This window comes from Neoarius graeffei, chromosome 25, assembly GCF_027579695.1.
Source record: "Neoarius graeffei isolate fNeoGra1 chromosome 25, fNeoGra1.pri, whole genome shotgun sequence".
Classification (NCBI taxonomy): Eukaryota; Metazoa; Chordata; class Actinopteri; order Siluriformes; family Ariidae; genus Neoarius; species Neoarius graeffei.
The window spans coordinates 15356669-15375713 of NC_083593.1; the positions used below are offsets into that span (position 1 = coordinate 15356669).

The window sequence follows — 19045 nt, forward strand, 5'->3', positions numbered from 1 at the left end:
GTAGCTTAAACTATTTAATTTTTCCCCTACCAAGCCTCTGAGCCTGAAAACGAATTAATGACAACTTTAAGACTTTTTATACCTTGACAATTAATTGTTGTCCGTTGTCATCACAAATCAAAATTCTTGTTTTTTCAGTAATCAGTCAGAATGGAATGACTTTTGCCCACTTGAGCAGTCTGAATCTTTACACTGCCATATACTGCATGCATATATATATATATATATATATATATATATATATATATATATATATATATATACGGTGTGTGTGTATATATATATATATATATATATATATATATATATATATATATATATATATATAAAAAAAAATCTCCTTCTCACCCCCGGCGGGGGTGGGGGGGTGGTATCCATGTCATCCTCAAGCTCGGGTCCTCTACCAGAGGCCTGGGAGTTTGAGGGTTCTGCGCAGTATCTTCGATGTTCCTAGGACTGCGCTCTTCTGGACTGAGGCTTCAGATGTTGTTCCTGGGATTTGCTGGAGCCACTCTCCCAGTTTGGGGGTTACTGCCCCAAGTGCCCCCACTACCACGGGGACCACGCAACCCTTGACCTTCCACATCCGTTCCAGCTGCTCTTTCAACCCTTGATACTTCTCAAGTTTCTCATGTTCCTTCTTCCTGATGTTGGCGTCAGCTGGGATCGCCACATCTATCACCACCACCCTCTTCTGCTCTTTGTCCACCACCACTATGTCCGGTTGGTTAGCCAGGCTCTGTTTGTCAGTCTGGAAGCTGAAGTCCCACAGAATCTTGGCCCTGTTGTTCTCAGCCACCTTCTGTGGTATGGCCCATTGGGACTTGGGTATTTCTATTCCATACTGGTTGCAGATGTTCCTGTATACTATCCCAGCCACTTGGTTGTGCCTCTCCATGTACGCTGATCCAGCTAGCATCTTACACCCTGCTACTATGTGCTGGACTGTTTCAGGGGCTTCTTTGCACAGTCTGCATCTTGGGTCTGATCTACTCTGGTAGATCCTGGCCTCTATGGCTCTTGTGCTTATGGCCTGTTCTTGTGCTGCCATGATTAGTGCCTCTGTGCTGTCTGTCAGTCCTGCATTATCCAGCCACTGGTAGGATTTCTTGATATCAGCCACTTCCTCTATCTGACGGTGGTACATGCCATGTAGGGGTTTGTCTCTCCAGGTTGTCTGTTCCTCCTCCTCCTCTGCACTCTCATCAGGGTTCTGCTGCCTGAGACATTCACTTAGCAGTTCATCCTTTGGGGCCATCTTTCTGATGTATTCTCGGATTTTCGATGTTTCATCCTGGACCGTGGTCTTGACGCTCACTAGCCCTCGGCCTCCCTCTTTCCGCTTAGTGTATAGTCTCAGGGTGCTGGACTTGGGGTGGAACCCTCCATGCATGGTGAGGAGCTTTCTAGTCTTGATATCTGTGGCTTCTATCTCCTCCTTTGGCCAGTTTATGATACCAGCGGGGTATCTGATGACTGGTAGTGCGTACATGTTGATGGCTCGGACCTTGTTCTTACCATTCAGCTGACTTTTCAGGACCTGCCTTACTCTCTGGAGGTATTTGGCTGTGGTTGACTTCCTTGTGGCCTCTTCATGGTTTCCATTAGCCTGTGGGATGCCAAGGTACTTGTAGCTGTCTTGGATATCACCTATGTTGCCCTCTGGTAGGTCAATCCCTTCAGTCCGGATCATCTTGCCTCTCTTTGAGACCATCCGGCCACACTTGTCCAATCCGAATGACATCCCTATGTCATCGCTGTAGATCCGGGTGGTGTGGATCAGCGAGTCTATTTCTCGCTCGTTCCTGGCATACAGCTTGATGTCATCCATGTAGAGCAGGTGGCTGATTGTTGCCCCACTACGGAATCGGTACCCGTAGCCACTCTTCGTGATGATCTGACTGAGGGGGTTCAGGCCTATGCAGAACAGCATATATATATATATATATATATATATATATATATATATATATATATATATATATATATATATATATATATATGGGGCGGCATGGTGGTGTAGTGGTTAGCACTGTCGCCTCACAGCAAGAATGTCCGGGTTCGAGCCTCGTGGCCGGCGAGGGCCTTTCTGTGTGGAGTTTGCATGTTCTCCCCGTGTCCGTGTGGGTTTCCTCTGGGTGCTCCGGTTTCCCCCACAGTCCAAAGACATGCAGGTTAGGTTAACTGGTGACTCTAAATTGACCGTAGGTGTGAATGTGAATGGTTGTCTGTGTCTATGTGTCAGCCCTGTGATGACCTGGCAACTTGTCCAGGGTGTACCCTGCCTTTCGCCCGTAGTCAGCTGGGATAGGCTCCAGCTTGCCTGCGACCCTGTAGGACAGAATAAAGCGGCTACAGATAATGAGATGATATATATATATATATACCCATAATATCATATCACCTGCAATCAATTTATCTCTAAGCATAAAAGTTGAGCCTGTTTCAATAGAATATATGTCATATTATGAAAACTGGTTTATGTTCGTAAACAGTGGTGCAGTGATTAGCACTGTCACCTCACAGCAAGAAGGTCTGGGGTTTGAACCTCACAGCCAATGGGGACCATTCTGTGTGGAGTTTGCATGTTCTCCCTGTGTCTGTGTGGGTTTCCGTTCATAGTTCAAAGATCAGGTTAAAAACTGTTGGACTTGTACGTCGCTCTGGATCAGAGCATCTGCTAAATACCTGTAATGTTTACATTTAACTTTTTTTAATAGTACATTAGGACATTTGATAATATAGCTAAATACAAGAAGAACACTATTCTGTGTAGGATTGACATTTGTATGGTACATCTTTCCTGTTGCCCACTTCCTGTGGTTCTTATGAACACAACCTCACAAGTCCATCTCCACCTGTGAAGAGTAAAAGCTTGTCACTAAATAACTTCCTTTTGTCATTCTTATATTAGGTATCATTTCTTGTGATGAGAAATCAATTGCATTTATGTTGCTATGCAAAAAAACCCAACATTCAAATAACTTGATTTCAAAATAACCATTTGAAAATTCCATTAGATGGAATCTGATATAAATTCTAAAATAACTATATACTGTAAAAATAAACATGATATGAAAAATAATCTGGAAAAGAAGTTTGATGTAACCACTTTAAGCCAGTCCATGTTATATCTGAAATTCATGCGGTTTTCTAGTATCGCAAGGGTTTCTGTTTTCTGAGTTTTGCTTCAAAAGTTTCAGATTCTGTCGTGCAGAGAATTGGCATGCCAGAAATGCTGAGCTGTGGTTTATCCTCACACGTGGTGCCATATTATGATCCAGGTTAGGAATGCAGTTATATTAAAACGTTATCTCTTGGGTGCTGAAGTAAAACATATTGCAGAGTTTTAACAAAAAGAGGTGTCAATCGGAAGGGTCTATGAAACTGGTTCTATAGCTGTAAACAAATTGCTGCTGACTTGCATTTCACAAAAAGGAAACTGTAGCCACAAACCTGCTTTATTTCAGGCTGCATGAAGCAGAATGATCACTAGAGGAATGGGTCCATACACGCTGCGTTGTCTACAATGGTGAGAAAGATGTTACTGTCTCAGTGCACAGAACATTTCATGTTATATGTCATTAAATATCAAGTTAGCCTCCTTAATATTGTTATTGTGTTAATACCCAGCTGTCTGAATTTGTATGAAATACCTTGTCTGTGATTTCTATGTCACCTATATTTCTATATCATTTATACAATTTCTATGTCATGTATAGGCATCAGTAAGGAGCCGTTTTATCTGCACTGTGTGGGTGCATCTGTGCTTTCTTTCAGGTAGTGTATTTTTGCGTTCTGTTCATGAAGACAAACATGAGCATTATGAGCATAGTTACTTTTTTTGTATAACAGAAAAGCTCACTGCCATTCCTGAGCCTCAGTAAACCAACATGATATAACTTACACAGCAGTTATGTTTTGGCTCATGGAGGAAAATTATTGTTCCTTTTTTTCTGAACTTTTTATTTCTCCAGCCATGAATACACAGAATTGCAGTGAATTCAATCAGACGGAGACCATCAGAGACCATCAGATCTATCAGATCTATCAGAGAATGTCAACCAACATCAGCTGCAATTACAGAAAAAACAGAAGTCAATATCTTATAGCATCTTTGAGAACAAAACAAAAACTGTGTGAATACTTCAATGTAAATGGATCCTGGACTAAACGATTCTGTCACAAAAACATCACATTGATATGGATTCCAGAAACAGAGGAAATATCATTTCATCTCATACATCTTCAGATAAATAATTCAGGCATTTACACATGTACTGTGGAAGAACAGATACCACCACCTACAAAGTGTTTGGGAAAGACGAGCATATACATTCATGTAAAAGGTAAGTGTGCTTGCTTACAGGACAATAATCCTTAAATTGAGAAATCTGTTGAAATCTCTATGATCTTTGATGAATTTTTATTTATTTATTTATTATTTATTTATTTGTACAACAAAAAAGAACAATACTATAAACAATAAAAAAAACAAGTGCAGGCGGAGGGAAAAGTGTTTATCGCTTATACTTGGCCCTCCTCCTCTATACTTATTTAAAATTGATTATAGTCTTAATTACCAATAATCATGACTATAAATGAAATAATACAAGTAATATAATACATAGAGAGTGATAACAATACAATAAGGATAATTAAATACTTAATACGTACTGTGGAAGAACAGATACCACCACCTACAAAGTGTTTGGGAAAGACGAGAATATACATTCATGTGTGCTTGCTTACAGGACAATAATCCTTAAATTGAGAAATCTGTTGAAATCTCTATGATCTTTGATGAATTCCCACATAATTAGAGAGTATTGTATTTATATATGTGTGGATTACAAGATTTTACAGTACCAGTCAAAATTTTGGACACACCCACTCATTCATAGGTTTTTCTGTATTTTGACTCATTTCTACATTGTAGAACAAAACTGAAGGCATCAAAACTCTGAAATAATATACAGAACATATATGGAATTATGTGGCAAACAAAAAAAATTGTTAAAAATGTTTTATATTTTATATTCTTCAAAGTTTACCTTGATGACGCTTTATACGCTATTGGCATTATCTTAACCAGCTTCATGAGGTAGTCACCTGGAATGCTTTTCAATTAACAGGAGTGCCTCGTCAAAAGTTAATTAGTGGACGAGTTTCTTTCCTTCTTAATGCGTTTGAGATGAAAACAGTCAATAGTAAATAATATAAATACAGTAAATAGCCCCATTCAACACCGCAACTGTAGTAATCCATATTATGTCAAGAACTGCTCAATTAAGTAAAGAGAAACAACAATCCATCATTACTTTAAGACCTGAAATGTCTTTTAATTAATAAAAATAAAGGAAAAACCATTGAATTCAAAGGTGTGTCCAAACCTTTAGTACCTACCAGTGAGCACTGATCAAGTATCTTTCTTCATTTCATTGTAATATTTTGTCATTTTCATTTAACTGTGATATTCAAAATAGTTCACAAGTAAGTAATTCCTTCTGTAGCAATTAGTACATTAACCAGTATGTCCTCTGTACTATACTGTAAAAAAAACATAAAATAGCAACTAACTAGTGTACTTCACTATTTAGCAATTAAACAGTAATTGTTCTCTCTGGTACGCAGAACAAAACTAGATATAAACAATTATTCAGGGAGTTTGTATGAGTAAATCCTTTTAAATAGAAATATGGCTGTAAAAATATAATAATAATAATAATAATAATAATAATAATAATAATAATAATAATAATAATAATTTATTGTTCATGGTAATTACTCAGTAATTATCTCTCTGTTGTATGCAGACCATGTGCTCATGCTGTATGATTTAATGGTTAACAAGCTACCGACTTTTGTTCAATACCTTTTATTATATTACTATATACTGTATAGTATTACTGTCTATATGTTTGTTTTCCTGAAAGTTCAGGAATTAAATATATAAATATGTTACATGAAATTAATGCAGGTACTATGTTTCTCATGAGTGGTTTAACAGTCTTCTTTTAATGTGGTACCTGAAAAAAAAAGTTTTGTGTTCATATGTCATGTTTTATGGTTTGTATATCCTGGGCTTGGTCACATCATGCTTTGGTCTAAATTAATCAAAACCTAAAAGACCAAATGCACTGACAGAGTTCTTTGCATCAAGCAGCACCATATACCTGGTATTTTTTCCACATTATTTCCTATATACTTACATTGCAACAACTTATAAAGTAAGGGCTAAATATTACTTGTAAGTACTACATCATAATTATAATTTAAAAAATCATCTGAATAATTATTGTCTGAAGGAACCAAACACTGCTGTACAAACCTGTTAGGTTTTAAACAAAGTACTATGAAGTGAAAAATCCAACATGGATATGCAGGTTATGCGGCAGACAGGGACAGGTTTGTAATTAGAACATACCTCATGTGCCTACTATAAAATAAAATGTTGGTGTTAATTTTTTATTCACCGTGTCATTGTGTAGTTATGTTCATTTCTGTGACTGAACATAACTAGATGATGTTATTTGTCTGTTTTTTCCTGGTTTGTAGTATCTGCAATATGCATCTCCCTATCATTACAGTATATCATAAAACAGAACCTATTCTGTATATTGTAGATACACTGTCTGTCCTTAAAATCTCCTTATATTTGCCACAGCATAAATTATACTTGCGTAGGAACAGAAGGTGCACTATTCATATACACTTTTTTTTTCTCTTGTCAAGTGTTTTGTTCCAACTATGCAACCTAAACACTGCCTTACTGAGCTTCAGAATAAAACTTACTACATTTTTCTACTATTTTTCTGTATGAAACAAAACCACTTTGCTTTTATTTTTAGAGCCGATACTGCATGCATAATAGCCCACACAGATTATGTACTGTGCACAGGGCAAGATATTGCTGCTGGGGTCAAATTTAATTAATTATATATATATATATATATATATATATATATATATATATATATATATATATGAGAGAGAGAGTGGCGGCTACAATTATCAACACCTTAACGATCTTTTGGTCATCTCAAAAGTCGAAAAGACTTTCAATACATAAATTGTGCATGAATAATTACTCAAACTTCCACTGGAAAAAAAATGAGTCGATTCCCGATTACTTTGTGTATCAGATCATGTGGCACAGTTCCACAATTATCAACACCTTTGTCCACAATTATCAACATCCAGATGATTTATTTAAAAAAAAAAAGTAATCGGTATGTGGTATTAAGTTAACAAAACAAAGTTTCTATTGAAAATTTGTTTTACATAGACTTATATTTAGTACAAAATACCTTTTATATAAATATATCGATATCGGTGTTTACGTAAATGAGGAAATAATTCTAATGTTTGTAAACAAATGAACTGATAATGTTTAACCTGCGTCAGAAAATCTTTGTTCTACTTTCTACCCACTTTCCAAGTATTTTCGTAGATCACATTTTGTTAATCATTCATTGTTGTTTGTATTAATTTCTAGTTTTGTAGTTTATCAATAAATGTCAACAGGCAACTGACATTGTAATCACATGAAAATTCAGGTCAAAGGTAGATTTTTTTTTTAAATTGAGATTTTAAATTTACATCTAAAAATTTAAAATGTCTACTGATATTGTAATATGTGGTAGATATTTACAACAAACTGCAAAACGTGGACAGAACCAAAAAGGTCATTGTTGACTTCAGGAAAAACCAACCCAGCCACACTCCACTTCTCATCAACAACACGGCCATGGAGGTGGTCAACAGCACCAAGTTCCTGGGGGTGCACATCACAGACAACTTCACCTGGTCTGTGAACACCATGTCACTGGCCAAGAAGGCACAGCAACGTCTGCACTTCCTGCGTAGGATGAGGAGAGCCCACCTGCCGCCTCCCATCCTCACTACATTCTACAGAAGCACCATAGAGAGCGTTCTAACCAGCTGCATCTCTGTGTGGTGTGGAGGCTGCAGTGCCTCTGACTGAAAGAATGCGAGGACAGAAGAGAAAATCATTGGGACTTCTCTTCCCTCCATTCAGGATATTGCACCAAGGCGCTGCATGTCTCAAGCCAGAAACATCATCAGTGACCCCTCACGCCCTCATTATGGACTGTTCTCACCTCTGGCCTCTGGAAAGAGGTTCCGCAGCATTAGGTGCAGGACCACCAGGTTCTGTAACAGCTTTTTCCTCCAGGTCATCAGACTGCTGAGACCGACTAGTGGCCTAGTGGTAGTGTGTCCGCCTCTCAATCGGGAGATTGTGAGTTCTATTCATGGTCGGGTTATACCAAAGACCATCATGGTAGGTACCATGACCATCATGGTACCTACTACCATCTGGCAAGGCACACTGTGATACAGATGCGAGTGGGGAGTTAAACTCTCGTGGTTACCAGAGGACTAACCCCCCACTGTAACCCTAGCTATGTAATAGGCAAGAGGCCGAGGGCTGCGGAAACGGAGATCGGCGCCGCCAGATGCGCCACATGGTGCGGGAAGGACTTTAACTAACTAACTTTAACATCAGACTGCTGGACTCCAAACCCAAACTTCTATTTATACTTGAACATTCCTAATTCCAGAGGTCACTTTATACTATTGCATTTTATAATTTTTTTGCTGCTGCATAATGTAATTTAATACACTTCATATTTAATTCTGTGCTGAGCCAAATTGCAATGAAATTTCATTCGGTGTACACTTGTTGCATACTGAATGACAATAAAGGTTGTCTAAGTCTAAAATAAATATTTTCTGAACAGAATAGAAAACTGAATATTTCAAGCATGTAATTTTTGATGTGCTAGGAATTTAATTTTGCTCTAATTCTATTTATTGCAGTAGGATTCCAAATACTCTACAAATATTCCATTCTGTAATGAATCAGAAAACAAATTATTATAAATCATAGTACTTTTTTTTTACGTACTTCATCTACTTCAGCAATGTTACACAAAGATCGATCCATAACAGTTGTAAATGTCACTTAATTCCACAGGGTGTCGATAATGGTGGACACCGGTGAAAGCAATCACTATTATCGACACCTCATGTGGCTTCTCAAACGCGCGTTTAGATACAAAACGGCGACTGCCAAATGAAAGAGTAAGAAACAAAGTAGGTTTCGACGAGGAGATCATGAAATGTTGGTGAATTTGAGAAGTTAAAACATGTCCATGATCTTTCCACCATGCTTACCTGTGATGAGAACGTCCGGGTTTTCCTCAAATTGCTGATCGTGCTGAAAAAATTCCATCTCAGGTAACGAGCTGTGTCATCAAATGACAAGATCAAAGGGCGAGGGGGGTCTTCCAGTTGATTAATTAACCAATGTAACTGAAACTCACCTTTGTAAAATTGCTGTTTATTGGTAAATCTGCAAAGGTGTTGATAATTATGGACTGTTGATAATTGTCACCACTGCGCTCTCTCTCTCTCTCTCTCGCTCTCTCTCTCTCTCTCTCTCTCTATATATATATATATATATATATATATATATATATATATATATATATATATATATATATATATATATATCCAATGCAATTTTATTGTCTTTGACAATGACAATAACCCTGGAAACCATCTTTGTACTGCATTCTAAGAGTCTGTCTACCAAACTTATTTCTCTACAAGCTCAAGAGCTCAAGTAAGGGTAGTATCTCACTGGCCTGCGACTAGTTGGAGACACAACAATTGTGATAAAATATGCAAATTAGCGACAATTTTCACTTGGAATCACACTGAATTGATATTTGCATATTTTACCACAATTGTTGTGTTTCCAACTAGTCGCAGCCTGGCTTTCCCTCGGCAGGCAGGGAAGTAGAGGAAGCCTCACGGAAACTGACTTGAGAAGGGTTCGCGGCGGCTTTGCAACACCAGAGACGCACTTGCGGCTATTTTGAGAGAAATTTTGTCGCACGAATTTTTTGAACATGTTCAAAATTTCAGCGACGAAGGAGCGACACTTTGCGACTCATGTGAGGAAATTGAGAAGCCCCGCGAATGTTTCAAGACACTTTTGAAACTCTCGCGAATGACGTTCGCAATTTGTCACAAGCTGCTGCAGCCCAGTGACATACTGGCTTAAACCTGATAAAATATTACTAGATGGCTATTGTTGTAATCTATCAACAACAGTTCCCTGATTTGGAAAGCTTGCCCAAAAGGTCCAAGGGGCATCTGGTAAAGACTAAAGTTAAAGCTTTAAACTCCCAAAACTTGTTCATGGGACAAAGACTTACTTTCTTCACTCTTGTAACTTCATTTTTTATTTGTTTGATTGTAATACAAATAATTTGGATTAGTTACTGAAAAATATACTTTAAGGTGAATAAATGAATAATAATGAATGTTTGTTTACACACAATAACAGCACTAAGTCTAGAATGCATTGACTACCAGCTATTTGAAGACTCAAGAAAAACATCTGTATCATGAGAAGATCTTATCACAGATAGATATGGTGCTAGAGTTTTGTGGGGGGGTTTATCATAGACTGTGTATGTATGCAAATGCTATTTCCTAGAATCATTCTCTTTCTATTATCTGTTACTCTGCAGCAACTCCATCCGTAAATGTATCATGTGTGAAAAGGCCTGACAGAGCTCCCACGGTACTTTGCATTTCTCAGGGCTTTTATCCTGATGATCTGAAGCAAGCCTGGCTCAGAGATGGAGAATATATCACTTACCTGAACACTTCACATAAACCTCTATACAAGGAAAACTTGAACTTCTCTGAAGTTAGCTGGAACTACAGCAAAAACACAGATGGGTCTTACAGCCTCACATCGTACCTTCACCTGTCTTCAAACATAACAGTGGACTCCTGTTGGGTGAATCACTCAACCCTGAGCCAACCCATCATTGTTAATGTATCCTCCACTGTGTGTACTGAAAGAGAAGATAGATTAATTGGTATTTTTAACAAATTAACAGATTTTCAGATAAGATTTGATTGTAAAATACTTTGATGATGCATACATTGTATTTTTTTTTTTTCAGATGCGTTGTCATCAGTCACAGGAATCAGCTGTGGTGTGATCGCTGGCATTGGGCTGATAACTGCAGGATGTTATCAATGTTTCAGTAAGTTTCACTATGCCTCGTTTACTTAGTAAATATTATTTCTCTAATTTGTGCCTTCATGATGGTTCTGTTATTGAGATTTTAATAGTGGCAAATTCAAGTGAAATCTGTGCATCACTGCTCAAATACATAATCATATTTGAGATCATAAAGAGAAACTGGCAACTACATTGCTGCACCTCTCAGGCTCAGTGGTTTAGCCAGAATTTTATGATGTGACTTTTTTTTTGCATCTACAGGGATGTTTGAAAGTTTGTGAACCCTTTAGAATTTTTGATATTTCTGCATAAATAGGACCTAAAACATCATCAGATTTTCACACAAGTCCTAAAAGTAGATAAAGAGAAGCCAGTTAAACAAATGAGACAAAAATATTATACTTGGTCATTTATTTATTGAGGAAAATGATCCAATATTACATATCTGTGAGTGGCAAAAGTATGTGAACCTCTAGGATTAGCAGTTAATTTGAAGGTGAAATTAGAGTCAGGTGTTTTCAATCAATGGGATGACAATCAGGTGTGAGTGGGCACCCTGTTTTATTTAAAGAACAGGGATCTATCAAAGTCTGATCTTCACAGCATATGTTTGTGGAAGTGTATCATGGCACGAACAAAGGAGATTTCTGAGGACCTCAGAAAAAGCGTTGTTGATGCTCATCAGGCTGGAAAAGGTTACAAAACCATTTCTAAAGAGTTTGGACTCCACCAATCCACAGTCAGACAGATTGTGTGCAAATGGAGAAAATTCAAGACCATTGTTACCCTCCCCAGGAGTGGTCGACCAACAAAGATCACTCCAAGAGCAATGCACGTAATAGTCGGCGAGGTCACAAAGGACCCCAGGGTAACTTCTAAGCAACTGAAGGCCTCTCTCACGTTGGCTAATATTCATGAGTCCACCATCAGGAGAACAGTGAACAACAATGGTGTACATGCCAGGGTTGCAAGGAGAAAGCCACTGCTCTCCAAAAAGAACATTGCTGCTCATCTGCAGTTTGCTAAAGATCACGTGGACAAGCCAGAAGGCTATTGGAAAAATGTTTTGTGGACGGATGAGACCAAAATAAAACTTTTTGGTTTAAATGAGAAGTGTTATGCTTGGAGAAAGGAAAACACTGCATTCCAGCATAAGAACCTTATCCCATCTGTGAAACATGGTGGTGGTAGTATCATGGTTTGGGCCTGTTTTGCTGCATCTGGGCCAGGATGGCTTGCCATCATTGATGGAAACATGTCTGTCTTTTTACCACCCACAGATCATTGATGGAACAATGAATTTTGAATTATACCAGTGAATTCTAAAGGAAAACGTCAGGAAATTTGTCCATTAACTGAATCTCAAGAGAAGGTGGGTCATGCAGCAAGACAACGACCCTAAGTACACAAGTCGTTCTACCAAAGAATGGTTAAAGAAGAATAAAGTTAATGTTTTGGAATGGCCAAGTCAAAGTCCTGACCTTAATCCAATCGAAATGTTGTGGAAGAACCTGAAGCAAGCAGTTCATGTGAGGAAACCCACCAACATCCCAGAGTTGAAGCTGTTCTGTACGGAGGAATGGGCTAAAATTCCTCCAAGTCGGTGTGTAGGACTGATCAACAGTTACCGGAAACATTTAGTTGCAGTTATTGCTGTACAAGGGGGTCACACCAGATACTGAAAGCAAAGGTTCACATACTTTTGCCACTCACAGATATGTAATATTGGATCATTTTCCTCAATAAATAAATGACCAAGTATAATATTTTTGTCTCATTTGTTGAACTGGGTTCTCTTTATCTACTTTTAGGGCTTGTGTGAAAATCTGATGATGTTTTAGGTCCTATTTATGCAGAAATATTGAAAATTCTAAAGGTTTCACAAACTTTCAAGCACCACTGTTCTTTCCTCAAAAGTATACTATAATACCCAGAGACAATATGCAAATATGTCCTGAAATCATGAAAGAATCCTCACCAGGAGCAATGAATTATTAGCACGAGCATGTCGCGATTACTAGCCAGTTGTAGCATAGGATGCAAGATTAGTTGCAAAACAGGTCAAAAATATATAGTCTTGGAACAAAATACAACTTGAAGGCTGCCTGTGTTAATTCAGTGTGTGATAAACACAAAAGGTGAAAGCTGAACGTGCTGTTCATCACTGCTTCCTTGAAAAAAATTATTGAGTGTGCAGCTAACATTTAAAACCAGAACACTACTACAAGGAGGAATGCTTACAGAATACTTACTGGAGACAAAATAGTCACAATTCTATTTTGCTTCAGGAGGGGTGGCTATCCATAGGACTAATTGCCTGATTGCCATCCCACTCTAGCAGTCCCTCAAGCTAAATGTCATAAAAAGTTATAGAATGACAAAAATATATATATTAAGCACAATGTGAAGAAAAATTGGATGAAATACACCAGAGAATTGTTAAACAAATTTAAGTGTATATTCAGACAACTAGGGTAGCACAGTGGTGCAATGGTTAGCCCTGTCGCCTCACAGCAAGAAGGTTCTGAGTTCTGGCAGGAGCCTTTCTGTATGGAGTTTGCATGTTCTCCCCGTGTCTGCGTGGGTTTCCTCCGGGTGCTCCGGTTTCCCCCACAGTCCAAAGACATGCAGGTTAGATTAATTGGTGGCTCCAAATTGACTGTAGGTGTGAATGTGAGTGTGAATGGTTCTTTGTCTCTATGTGTCAGCCCTGTGATGATCTGGCGACTTATCTAGGGTGTACCCCGCCTGTCGCCCATAGTCAGCTGGAATAGGCTCCAGCTTGCCTGCGACCCTGCACAGGATATGCGGTTACAGGTAATGGATGGATGGATGTAGATTTAGAGCATCTTATTGTCTCTTGGAGTCTGTCGTTGTCAACTAATGAACTTTGGTTCATTAGTTATCTAGATCACCATTCAAAGTTCTTTAAAATAGTTTTGTGACTATTATCTTCTGGTAAAAGTGTCAAAAATAAAATTTATTTGAATTGACAGGGCTCATCTCATCTCATCTCATTATCTCTAGCCGCTTTATCCTTCTACAGAGTCGCAGGCAAGCTGGAGCCTATCCCAGCTGACTACGGGCAAAAGGCGGGGTACACCCTGGACAAGTCGCCAGGTCATCACAGGGCTGACACATAGACACAGACAACCATTCACACCTACGGTCAATTTAGAGCCACCAGTTAACCTAACCTGCATGTCTTTGGACTGTGGGGGAAACCGGAGCACCCGGAGGAAACCCACGCGGACACAGAGAGAACATGCAAACTCCACACAGAAAGACCCTCGCCAGCCCCGGGGCTCGAACCCAGGACCTTCTTGCTGTGAGGCGACAGTGCTAACCACTACACCACCGTGCCACCATTGACAGGGCTTTCCTCAAAAAAAAAAAATATTCTGTAACTTCTTTTCACATGCACCAACCTAATGACAACCTAATGGCCTCTGTTGCCTTGATAGGCTGCTAAGACTTTCACTGTCCAGTGCTTTCCAGTCATGGAACTTGGTATTTAGTTGGTCTTCATCCAGCCGGAGCCACAGGCAGGTCACCCTCAACAGCTGACACATCTGTCTCAGGCTACATCCACACGACAACGGCAACGAGATTTTATTTAAAAAAATATCGCGTCCACATGGGCAACGGATCAGTAAAATATCAGGTACATATGGCAACACAACGCTTGCTGAAAACGATGCAATACACATGCCACACCTTTACATGCGCTGTAAGACGGTCCCATCGGAGACACCAGAACAATAGAAGAAGTAGGACGCATGCGCATAAACCCCTTCTTCTACCCGGCGTGAAGTACTCACAGGAACAAGCACACAACAAGAAGAAGAAGATGGCTGCGACTACGCGAGGATATCGTGCCTTCTGTGTGTACAAATTAGTTTTATTAGTGTGCATAGTTTTATATAACTTAATTTTCTTATTGTGTGTGAACATTTTGAAAAGCATTTTTATATAATTTATATAACTTTTTATATTGTGTGTGAACATTTTGAAAAGCAGTCTTATCCAATAAAAAAAAGAAATTCAAGAAATGGTTCAGTTACTTGTTTATTTAAAAGAAAAGCTGTATACAAAAGTGAATGCAATGCAGTGGTTCATACAAAACAGCGAGAGTGCTGCTTGTTCTAGTCATGTGGCTGTGACGTCATTGTAAACAAATCCGTTCTACTCATCCAGATGACTTCGCAACGGCGCCGTTGCCAGATTTTTCCACTCTGGAACCTGTTCTCAAAAAATATCGTTTTGGGGCACCCAAAACGCCGGTGCCGTGTGGACGCCAGGCCGAAACGATAAACAATTTTATCAGATTCACCTGAATCCGTTGCCGTGTGGACAGGGCCTCAATGAGTGGCCAAGGATGTCACCCTCAGTGATAGACTCAAACATATTTAGAAAGGCTTATACATTGGTTTTGTCTAGGAAATGTTCTCAGAAAACAGCTATATAGTGCAGTGCTGGAGAATCCTTAAGAATCAAATGTAAATATTATTATGGCTGCATAAAACTGACCTGAAGAAATCAACAAAGAATGTAGGAAATCGAATTTATAATATCTCTTCTGTCTGAAGGCAGTTTACGAATACTGAATGTACTGGAATATGTCCTTATAGGAAGAAGAACTTATTTACTGTCTTCAGTAGAACCATCTCCATTGCCTGAGACGGTGTCCCATTCTACACTGGGGCGACTGGAGAACCATCAGCCTGGTCCACAGGTGCATTCAACACCGGGGAACCGTCGGCTTGGTCCACGGGTGTATTCAGTACTGAGGAATCCTCAGCCTGATCTACAGGTGTACTCAACACTGGGGAACCATCAGCCTGTTCCATGCAGGAACAACAGCAATGACTCCACATCTCCCTCTCTATGAGGTTCGCTAAACAGTCAAATACTTTAAAATGTGTGACTTATGTACCCACTGGAAGCTACCCAAATGTTAAGTAATCTGATTCTGCTTTTCACTCAACATTTTGAAAAATATCTGTGCAACTGTAGTTAGAAACTAAACCTTGTTCGTCATTGTTATTATTGTCTATTATTATTATTGTAATTTTTTTTATTGTCATTGCTACTGTTATTAATATTGCCTTTCATTCTTATGACTTTTTTCTCTCATCTAATTTTGACTGTTTTTCATCCTTTCCTTCTCATATATGCTTTTCCCCCTTTTTGTCATTAAAGGTGGATCGGGATTTATATGGAGGCTAGGAGATCTGCACACAAAATGTGTCATGCAAAAAAACACAAGGATGTTGCTCACAACATCTGGAAACAGCAGATTATGAAAGGACAAATTCCTTTTAAACTTTTTTGGATTTATTGGGGTGTGTGTGTGTGTGTGTGTGGCCGGCAAGGGCCTTTCTGTGTGGAGTTTGCATGTTCTCCCCGTGTCTGCGTGGGTTTCCTCCGGGTGCTCCGGTTTCCCCCACAGTCCAAAGACATGCAGGTTAAGCTAATTGGTGGCTCTAAATTGACCGTAAGTGTGAATGTGAGTGTGAATGGTTGTCTCTGTGTCAGCCCTGCAATGACCTGGCAACTTGTTCAGGGTGTACCCCGCCTCTCGCCCATAGTCAGCTGGGATAGGCTCTAGCTTGTCTGCGACCCTGTAGAACAGGATAAGTGGCTACAGATAATGGATGGATGGATGGATGGATGAATGGTGTGTGTGTGTGTTTAGATCATTATTAAATTAATAAAAAAAACAATGGAACGGTGATTTTTTCAGGTGTGACACAAGTCAATAAAAGGGTATAGTGTGCTCACTGGTTATTAGAGCACTTAGTCTTAACATAGTGCCTATTGTATTTCTTTTGTCCCTTCTGTGGTATAGTTTAGATAATCATGAGCTCATCCTATGTTTGAAACAGCCTATGTTTAATTATTAAAAAGTTATTTACCAAATTACCAGAGGATCACTACCTCACATGGCCTTTTTAAAATCAGAGACAGACTGCGGCAGTGTGGTGCTGGAGTGGTTAGCACTGTTGCCTCACAGCGAGAAGGTTCCATGTTTGAACCTTATGGCCGACAGGGGCCTTTCTGTGTGGAGTTTTCATGTTCTCTCCGTATCTGTGTGGGTTTCCTCTGGATTTCCTCCACAGTCCAAAGACATGCAGTTAGGTCAACTGGCTACTGTAAATTGCTCATAGATGTGAATGGTTGGGTGGGAACTGCTCTACATCCTTGACGTCCACCCTGGGTAGCTCTCCTGAGCTTACTAACAAATCTGCAGTAAACAAACAACTACAGGTGACATATGAGAAGAAGAGAGGGCCAGACTCATTCCTCTAACTACGGTTACTGAATAATTCATAGTACAGTGTCTTGCAAAAGTATTCATCCCCCTTGATGTTTGTCCTGTTTTGTCGCATTACAAGCTGGAATTAAAATGGATTGTTGGGGGGTTAGCACCATTTGATTTACACAACATGCCTACCACTTTAAAGGTGAAAATTGTTTTTTTTTTATTGGGACACAAACAATAAGATGAAAAAACAGAAATCTGGAGCGTGCATAGGTATTCACCGCCTTGCGTATGAAACCCCTAAATAAGAGCTGGTCCAACCAATTCACTTCATAAGTCACATAACTAGTTGATTAAGATCCACCTGTGTGCAATCAAAGTATCACATGATCTGTCACATGATGTCTGTATAAATCAACCTGTTCTGGAAGGACCCTGACTCTGCAACACTACTAAGCAAGCAACATGAAAACCAAGGAGCCTCCAAACAGGTCAGAGACAAAGTTGTGGAGAAGTATAGATCAGGGTTGGGTTATAAAAAATATCCCAAACTTTGAATATCCCAGGGAGCACCATTAAATCCACTATAGCAAAATGGAAAGAATATGTCACCACTACAAACCTGACAAGAGAAGGCCGCCCACCAAAACTCACAGACTGGGCAAGGAAGATAACACTGAAGGAGCTGCAAAGATCCACAGCAGAGATGGGAGTATCTGTCCATAGGACCACTTTAAGCCATATATTCCACAGAGCGGGGCTTTATGGAAGAGTGGCCAGAAAAAAGTCATTGTTTAAGAAAACATGTTTGGATTTGCCCAACAGCATGTGGCAGACTCCCCAAACACATGGAAGAAGATTCTCTGGTCAAATGATACTAAAATTGATCTTTCTGGCCATCATGGGAAATGCCATGTGTGGTGCAAACCCAACACCCTGAGAACACCATTCCTACAGTGAAGCATGGTGGTGGCAGCATAGTGCTGTCGGGATATTTTTCATCTGCAGGGACAGGAAAGCTGGTCAGGACTGAAGGAAAGATGGATGGCACGAAATACAGGGTAATTCTGGAGGAAAACCTGTTTGAGCCAGCCAGAGGTTTGAGACTGGGATGAAGGTTCATGTTCCAGCAGGACAGTGACCCTAAACGTACTGCTAAAGCTACACTGGAATGATTTAAAGGGAAACATTTAAATGTCTTGGAATGGTCTAGTCAAAGCCCAGACCTCAATCCAATTGAGAATCTGTAGCATAACTCAAAGATTGCTGTACAACAACGCAACCCATCTAACTTGAAGGAGTTGGAACAGTTTTGCCTTGAGGAATGGGCAAAAGGTGGCTCTACAAAGTATTGACTTTTTTTTGGGGGGGGGTACCCATGCACACTCCAGATTTCTGTTTTTTTCATCTTATTGTTTGTGTCTCAATAAAATAGCAATTTGCACCTTTAAAGTGGTAGGCATGTTGTGTAAATCAAATGGTGTTAACCCCCCAAAATTTCATGTTAATTCCAGCTTGTAATGCAACAAAACAAGACAAACACCAAGAGGGATGAATACTTTTGCAAGCTGAATCATTTGCTTGTGAAATATTATGGTGAATACCAAAGTAAACTCATGGTTGAAATCCTTCCTCTCTTGCAAAAAATGTCTGTGATCAGTAAATGAACTCACACTCGTGCGAATTTGCATTTCTGAATTCTAAAG

At 39.3% G+C, this 19045-nt stretch overlaps 1 protein-coding gene across 2 annotated transcripts; it reads left to right on the top strand.

The window, feature by feature from the left end:
• Positions 1-3366: 3366 nt before the first annotated feature.
• Positions 3367-17447, top strand: LOC132873619 (uncharacterized). Of its 2 annotated transcripts, XM_060909356.1 has the most exons (7): positions 3369-3532; positions 3723-3780; positions 3978-4349; positions 10569-10925; positions 11013-11096; positions 15706-15966; positions 16277-17447. In XM_060909356.1, exons 1-6 carry the CDS (start codon positions 3530-3532, stop codon positions 15963-15965), a joined length of 1134 nt encoding a protein of 377 aa, XP_060765339.1. In that variant the 5' UTR covers positions 3369-3529; the 3' UTR covers position 15966; positions 16277-17447. The 2 variants fall into 2 exon arrangements, with proteins under 2 accessions (XP_060765340.1, XP_060765339.1); XM_060909357.1 differs by lacking the exon at positions 10569-10925 and having other exon boundaries at positions 3367-3532.
• The last annotated feature ends 1598 nt before the right edge of the window (positions 17448-19045 follow it).

Coding starts and splice junctions, on each gene's coding strand:
- LOC132873619 (XM_060909356.1), top strand. Junction 10,926..11,012: donor AAGAGAAGATAGATTAATTG/GTATTTTTAACA, acceptor TTTTTTTTTCAG/ATGCGTTGTCATCAGTCACA. Junction 11,097..15,705: donor AGGATGTTATCAATGTTTCA/GTAAGTTTCACT, acceptor ATGTCCTTATAG/GAAGAAGAACTTATTTACTG.